This window comes from Hevea brasiliensis, chromosome 14 (assembly GCF_030052815.1).
Source record: "Hevea brasiliensis isolate MT/VB/25A 57/8 chromosome 14, ASM3005281v1, whole genome shotgun sequence".
NCBI classification, from domain to species: domain Eukaryota; kingdom Viridiplantae; phylum Streptophyta; class Magnoliopsida; order Malpighiales; family Euphorbiaceae; genus Hevea; species Hevea brasiliensis.
The window spans coordinates 8,606,303-8,613,802 of NC_079506.1; the positions used below are offsets into that span (position 1 = coordinate 8,606,303).

At 32.1% G+C, this 7,500-nt stretch overlaps 1 protein-coding gene across 1 annotated transcript in view; it reads right to left on the reverse strand.

The window, feature by feature from the left end:
• Positions 1–2,221: 2,221 nt before the first annotated feature.
• The window catches only part of LOC110652487 (disease resistance protein RPV1-like), a 6,766-nt gene continuing 1,487 nt past the window's right edge, over positions 2,222–7,500 (reverse strand). Inside the window, exons 2-7 of the mRNA XM_058134114.1 lie at positions 5,663–6,761; positions 5,244–5,546; positions 4,216–5,154; positions 3,585–4,123; positions 3,459–3,496; positions 2,222–3,018 (exon numbers count right to left, since the gene is read on the reverse strand). Coding sequence (XP_057990097.1) covers positions 3,469–3,496; positions 3,585–4,123; positions 4,216–5,154; positions 5,244–5,546; positions 5,663–6,761 — 2,908 coding nt within the window. The 3' untranslated portion in view covers positions 2,222–3,018; positions 3,459–3,468. The remainder of the gene's footprint in view (positions 3,019–3,458; positions 3,497–3,584; positions 4,124–4,215; positions 5,155–5,243; positions 5,547–5,662; positions 6,762–7,500) is intronic.

Sequence of the window (7,500 nt, forward strand, 5' to 3'; positions counted from 1 at the left end):
AAAATAAGCAGATGCTAATTAACTTAGGCAAACAGAGCTAAATTTATGAAGTCACACAAATAATATTGATTGAGTCATCTTCAAATTGTAAGATTTAAAGATCTAATTTTAATTAAAGACAAATAAATTAAAAATATAATATCAAAGTTCATAAAAATAATTATTTTTTTATTGAATTAATATGAATGAAAAGTATTTTAGGAAAATATAAAATAAAATTTATTACTTTAATTATATTAACAATATGTTGTTAAATTATGTTAAAATAAAAGCCTGTATATTTTGATGGATAGAGCATGAATTACATAAAAACAAAAGCGATACACTCCATCACAAAATCAGGCCTGGAACTTCAGTCTCTCAATACACCAACCTTTGTCTTTGCAATCGGATCTCAATACACCAAACAAGGTTCCCGCCGGCACATGCAGCCATTTTATGCAACTTACCCTGAGGTGTAAAGAATGATTGTCCGTTCTTGATTGAACTTTTTCATCCGCTTGCAGTACATAGAATATTCCACCCTACATACTTCAACCATTTCACATTTAACGGAGTTATTTATATTTATTTATCTATCTATTTAATATGCGGGAGTGGACAAATTTTGACCCTTTCAAGTTAAAAAGAAAATTCACCTATATTATTTTGTTTCATGTATATTATAAATTAAATTAAAATTAAAAATATTAGATTAAAATGTAATATCATGCTATTTCGGTAACTTGATTTGGTTGTTTCTACTCATATTTGTCAACCCAATAAGTAATCCATTATTTTAGGGTTAACCATTTGATATCTGTTGGAAAGAAGTTCTAAAATTTTGTTCCCCTCATTCATCTCTCTAATGAGACTAATATTGTTGGAATCCTACATCAAAAGAATACAAAGTAAAAAGGTAATATATAAGTGGTTGGGTTGCAATATTGACTTAACTAGTCATTTTGATGTATAAAAGCAATCTAATTACTTATATAAACTCAAATTAAAATGATTTAAATTGTAATTTTTCCAATACTCTCTCTAAATTTAACAAATATAGTCTTGCCTTGTGATATTAAAAAATGCAGAGGGATTTGAATCTTCTTTGAAAGTTGGCTTACAATAATTCTAATTCAGTAAGCTTGATCAGATTTTGAAGAGATGAGAGAAACTCAACCAAACTTTTACATCCCTTTAAATATAAAAACTCAATATTTGTGGCATTAGATAAGCCTGAAATTCTGATCAAGTCCTTAGAGTTGCTGAGGTCCATCAGCTTCAAATTTCCAATAGGCTGTAATGAAAGATAATTTTATCTAAATCCAAAATTTAATTTATTAGTCTTGAAAAATAAGTATTTCATGATGAAATAAGATTATTTTAAATCATAATAGTAAATTTATTTTAATGATTTTCGTTTAGAAATTCAGTTAAATGCAAATCATTAAAAAATTAACCATTCAATTTATAAAACTTTTAAGTTAAATTAAATATTAAATAGGGCAATAGAATTATAAAAAATGAAAACCAACAAAAAATCTCTTAAAAAAAAGAAAGCCTAAAAAAATAATATAAGTGCAGCCATATAAAACTTTAAGAAATAGGCTGGTGGGAATTTTCATGCCCAGATAAAACAGAGAGGTAAACTGAAAGGAATCCTTGGGATCCGGCATTTAATATCTGCTTTTAAATTCCCGTTCTGCATCTGACCAACTAAGCTGCAGACTACTCACTAGTAAGTGAGCAATTGTTTTAATGCAAAGCAACAATGCCTTGGTTTGCATTATTTGCTTGCTTGTATTGCTTCTCTAGTTCTTGTCCTGTGTGTGTTTGCTGAGAACTTCACTTCTCTAGTTCTCGAATTGAATTTGTTTGCAATTTTGTTGCATGCACGGATAGATGGAAAATTGAAGGAGATAAATGCCTTTAGAATTCATTGCTCATTGACCAACAAGTGAAAATCAATAAATGAAATTCAATAGTAAAATAAGAGATTAAGGCAACATAATACATTACTCTAGCAATAAAACCCAATAATATGTCTGCATATAATGGTGAACAGTGAACACTGAAGAGAGTAATTGGGAAAAAAAATGAAATTCAATTTGGTAAATTTTAGAATTATACTTAACTGGTTTAGAATGATAGCAGACAGGGGAAGTTACATAAAATAATAAAATCAGTATTTTGACCATAGGAGCTCACTTTTGCAGCTGCTAAGAATTTCTGGACATATTCCAAGATAAGAAAACATTAAAGAAAACAGAGCTTTTAAGGTAAATCTTATAGGCTTTATAATCTGAATCTTTTCTCTATTTCATAGTCATTGTCGTCTTTCAAGCATATAGAGTAACCTATGGTATTTACGAATGGAATTCAGCATTATGAGAAGACATACCAATGTGACAGATGATTTTCTGTGTTCTTTTGCAAAAAGGAACTCTATGAACTTCTGCAAGAACTTTAGTCTCTGGACGGGATAGAGTAACCCAGTTGTAGATCCAACAATAAATCAAAAGCGAGTCCAGTAATGAGTCCAAAAACAAGCGGGTTATTCGAGGATTCTTCAGGAATAGGATTGGTAGTTTGGTTGATCACCACAAAAGTGCCGTACAATTGAACTAGACAGTCCTGGATTGCCTAAGAAACTGGGGACAGGAAAATGTCAAACTGGCCCTATTGTGGATGCTTTTGAACTTTAAGATGGATCGACTGTGGTGTTATTCAAAATTTATAATTCAGCACAATTGCTTTTATAAGCAAAATTTTATTGATAAATGGAATCTAGAAAATACTTGGTATGGACTTTGCCGATTAAACCAATCCGATAGGCTTCCCTATTACACCCAACAATGGTATTCCAAGTGAAAAAGCATAGAAAGAAAGGTACAAAACACGCCAATAATACAGCACCAAAGTTGCATCACAAAAGGCAGCAAACAATTGCCAGCAGAACAAAAGCCAAAGGTTTAGAAAGCTGAGAGCTGCATCAAATTCTGCAGAAAAGTCGCACACAAAAGCCTCCAAACACGAAATCTGCAACAAAGAGGAGACGTACAAGACGAGATCAAGCAGCACAGCTAGAAACTTATGTTGATTTGAACTCTTAAATCGCTATAGGACCGGATGTGATGAGTTCTCGGATCAATATAATATGCAGTTTAATTGAAGAATTTTCGTGAAATCAAGTAGTACTTATTAATGGTTGTTATGATGTTTTAAATTTAAGAGAGAAATTTTATTGTAAATTTTATTAATGGTTATTATGATTTCAAACCTTGTGAATGTAATGTATTCATGTGGACAGATAATGTAAAAATGAAATTCAATAGTAAAAATAAGAGAGTAAGGCAACATAACATATTAGTTTAGCAATAATACCCATCAATATGAGTGAACACTGGACAGAGTAATTTGGCAAAGTTCAGGTTGCATTAAGAAGAATATGGAACAAAATATACTGTTTAATTTCTAACCTTTAAACACTTAATGAGACTCTGCTGTGGCGGTAGTGCTGCAAAAGATTACGAGTACTTTGTAAGAGTAAATAAATTATATTAACAAAAAAAAAAGAGTAAATAAATTATGAGAAATTCCTTTACCTGTTGTAAGGTTTTGGGTCTTGTTTCATTCTTAGGGGAGAAGGTTCTTCTTCCTCATCTTCTTGATTTCTGCTTCTCTTTTTATCTCTGCAGAGAAAATCATCTCGAACTATAGGAAGTACCCCACACTTAATTATAGCCCCGGAATTATGTTGTGGCTTGAGTGAAAAATGTTCAATGTAGTACGGAAACGAGGCCTCTTCAATGAAGAACTGAAATTTGGCCTCAACGAACCTGTCGGAACTGTAGAGCAATTCATTCCAAAGGTACACATGTTCTGATTCCAACGGATCAGTTATCCAGTGACCCTGGAAACTGAACTTGGAATTTTTACTGTTGTGTCCAGATTTATCAATGAATTGGGCTTCGCAATTAAACCTAACATAATAACCATAATAATTTTTGGGATAAAAAACAAGGCATAAAGAAACACCAATCAAGTTAGGCTGATCTAGTGTGAATGAAAGAGAAGATCCACTCTGGTTCTTATATCTCATCCTTTGAGGCACTTCATCCCCGGGAATACACAAACGAACAATCTGTACCATGAAAATTATAAATTATTTTATGAAAAAATAAAATAAAAACTTATCGTGATGATCCTTGTAACACCTGAGAAATGAAAGCATACCTTGTGTTTCAACAGATGCGTTTCCAATACATCCTCCATCACTTTCTCCTTATCCAAACTGATGCAATTACTAAAGTCAAGAAAATTTTCAATTCGATCTTCGTCTTTGTGTTCTGGGAAAAGGAAAGAAGTTGATGCTGATTCCAGAGATGTGCAATTCCCTAAAGACAAATCTATTAAGCATGATGGAAGCTCTGGTAAACATTTGAGAGATGTGCAATTCCCTAAAGACAAATTTCTTAAGCATGATGGAAGCTCTGGTAAACATTTGAGAGATGTGCAATTCCCTAAAGACAAATTTCTTAAGCATGATGGAAGCTCTGGTAAACATTTGAGTCTCTTGCAACCAAATAAGTAAAGCAGTTTCAACTTAGATAGTTGTTTAATGCTTGCAGGTATGCTCTCAAAATTGTTTTCAGTTAAACTTAAGGATCTCAATGAGACTAAAAGCCCAAGACTCTGGGGAATTTCTATTATACCACACTCATCTAAACTCATGTCCCGTAAGCGGGACAAACCTGTCAAAGGAGGCAATGTCAAACCTTTACAGCCTCTACACCTTAAGGAAACCAAATTTTCCAATTGATTGATGGAGGATGGTAATGCTTTTATTCCAATGCGAACTATTTCAAGGGTCTCTAGAAATTCTAAATCCCCTATGTTCTCTGGCAATTCAGTGACATTCAAAAAATCTGACATCCCAAGGACTGTAAGAGATTTCAGATTGCAGATGCTTTGGGGAATACGATGCAGTTTAAAGCATCTCAGTAGATCAATTTCTTTTAGACATTTTAACTCGCCAATGCTGCTAGGAATCTCAATCAAGCTTCTGCATCCGCCCAAACGTAAAACCTCAAGATTTGGGAATCTAGACAAGTCTGGAACTCTGGTCAGCTTCATAGAGCTGGTGAGGTCTAAAAGTTTCAAATTTCCAAGAGCCTGTGATGAAAATATCAATAAAATTAGCAAATGCTAATTAACTTCACAAAATGTAACTAAATTTTATATAGCAGCACAATTACTCTTGCCTCATCTCCATTCCAAAGATCTGTGAGGTTGCTCAAGGGCATGCGGAGTTCCGCAAGATATTTTGTGCAACACTTCAATGGCAAATAATTCAAAGGGTATCTATCCCAGTGAAGATATCTTAGCCCTTCTGGTAGAAATTCAAGGCCGCTAGGAAGCTGCAATTGTCCTCGACTAGAATTAGAATCATTGAAGAATTTGAGGATTCTAAGATTGTACATCTTCTGGAAGGCTGTGGAACTTAGCACCAAATTATCATTCACCTCATACATGTTAAGTGATATGCCTTCAACATTTTCAGTTCCCTAAAAAAATAACAGCAAAAGATCATCATATATCACTTAATTCCATATGAGAGCTACAGTTCTTACAAAACTCAAATAGATGAAAAATGAAACAAGAAACTACACTAAGTCCTTACCGTTTCTTTTGTCAATACACAACAGATATCCTTGTAATTCAATAACCTGCTGCGTTTTCCAGGTTGTTTGGATTCCTCATAAACAATTTCGAAGCCCATTTGTTGCAACAAGTCATGCATACCAATACCATTGGATGATGAAATGGTTATGAGAGATTTATCAATTAGACGACCTATTGTACTTCTTGCAGATAAACCACAAGCATCTAGTTTTCCCTCAACACGACCTCTAGGCTCCCCCTTAAAGAAACATGCAATATCAAGAAATATACTTTTTTGATAACGATCTAGGTTATCATAACTTATTCTCAGGACTTTTTGAATGTTCAAATCAGGAATTTCTTTCAATTTTTTCAACTCACTTTCCCAATCTTCTATACCCTTACTATACATATTAGAGCCTAAAACTCTAAGAGCCAACGGATTGCCTTTAGCATATCTTATTGCCATCTCCGATAGCTTCTCATATCCTTCTTTGGGATGATCTTGTTTGAAGGCATATAAGCTAAAGAGATGGAGAGCTTCATGATCAATTAATTCTTCAACCTCATATATATGCTCCTCAAGGCAAACATTTATGAGTGTTTGCCTATCTCTGCTGGTTATAATTATTCTACTTCCCTTATTGTACCAATTAAGGTTCCCACCTAAACCCTTTAAAACATATGAATCATCTACATCATCAAAGATGAGGAGTACTTTTTTACGCTGAAGTCTTGTCCTCGTGAAAACCCCTAGACGAGGCGTATCTATATATCCATCTTTCTCTCCTAATTGACGGAAGACTTTATCTCGCAAAGTATTTGATGTTTGCTTCATTATTTCTTCTCTAACATTGGCAACAAAGCAGTGACTGTCAAATTTAGCCTTGATTCGACGAAATAATTCTTCAGCAAGAGTTGTCTTTCCAATACCTCCCATCCCCCAAATTCCTACAACTCGTTTATCATTTATTGATTCAGAAAATAATAATTCTTCCATTTTCTTCACACGTGATTCAATTCCAACTAAATCATCATTCTCATAATCACCTTTAAAGGTGTTATTTAATTTCTCCAAAACAACATTTACTATTTCCTCAACTAGTTCGGACTCAGACCTGATTATATATGAAAAAGAAATGTTAGTAAGTCATACTTCTAAATAAATAACATGCAATCAATATATATATTTCTATTTAGAAAAATAAGATACTGATATTAAATTTGATATTAACACTGTTTATATTTAAATTTGATCATGGTGAAATTTATTTAAAATTATGGTATGTGCTATCTGAACTAATATTATGTACTTAGATGTATGTAAGAATTTTTTGTATTATATCTAAAGATTAATATTAGAATTTCAATTTGCAAGCAATCTAATTAAGTATTGAGTATTTAATTTTAGCTTAACATTAATTTTTTTTTTATGCCCCAATATTTGCCATGTTATTCTTAGAATGTGACAAACTGACAATGTGTACCGATCACATCATTTATGTTATGCATTTGCCCACAAGATGCTGTTTCCTTTTGATTTTGGAATTAGTATTTCATTTTCTCGTTCAATAAGGAAACGTTAATATTTAGCCAAATGGCATATTCTTTAATTTATTGCTTATTGAATTTAAAAAAAAAAAAATCTAACATTTGAATTTGTTACTCATTCTATCCAAATTTTTTAATTTTAGGTAATTAAATTAATTTTTTTAAAATAAAAAAATTATTCAACACTTAAATTAGAATTTAATAAATTACAATGTAATCCCTAAAATTTGACAAAACTTTATAATTTGGTCTTTATATTTTTAAAAACAAGCAATTTTATCATGAAATTTGATAAAACTTACAATT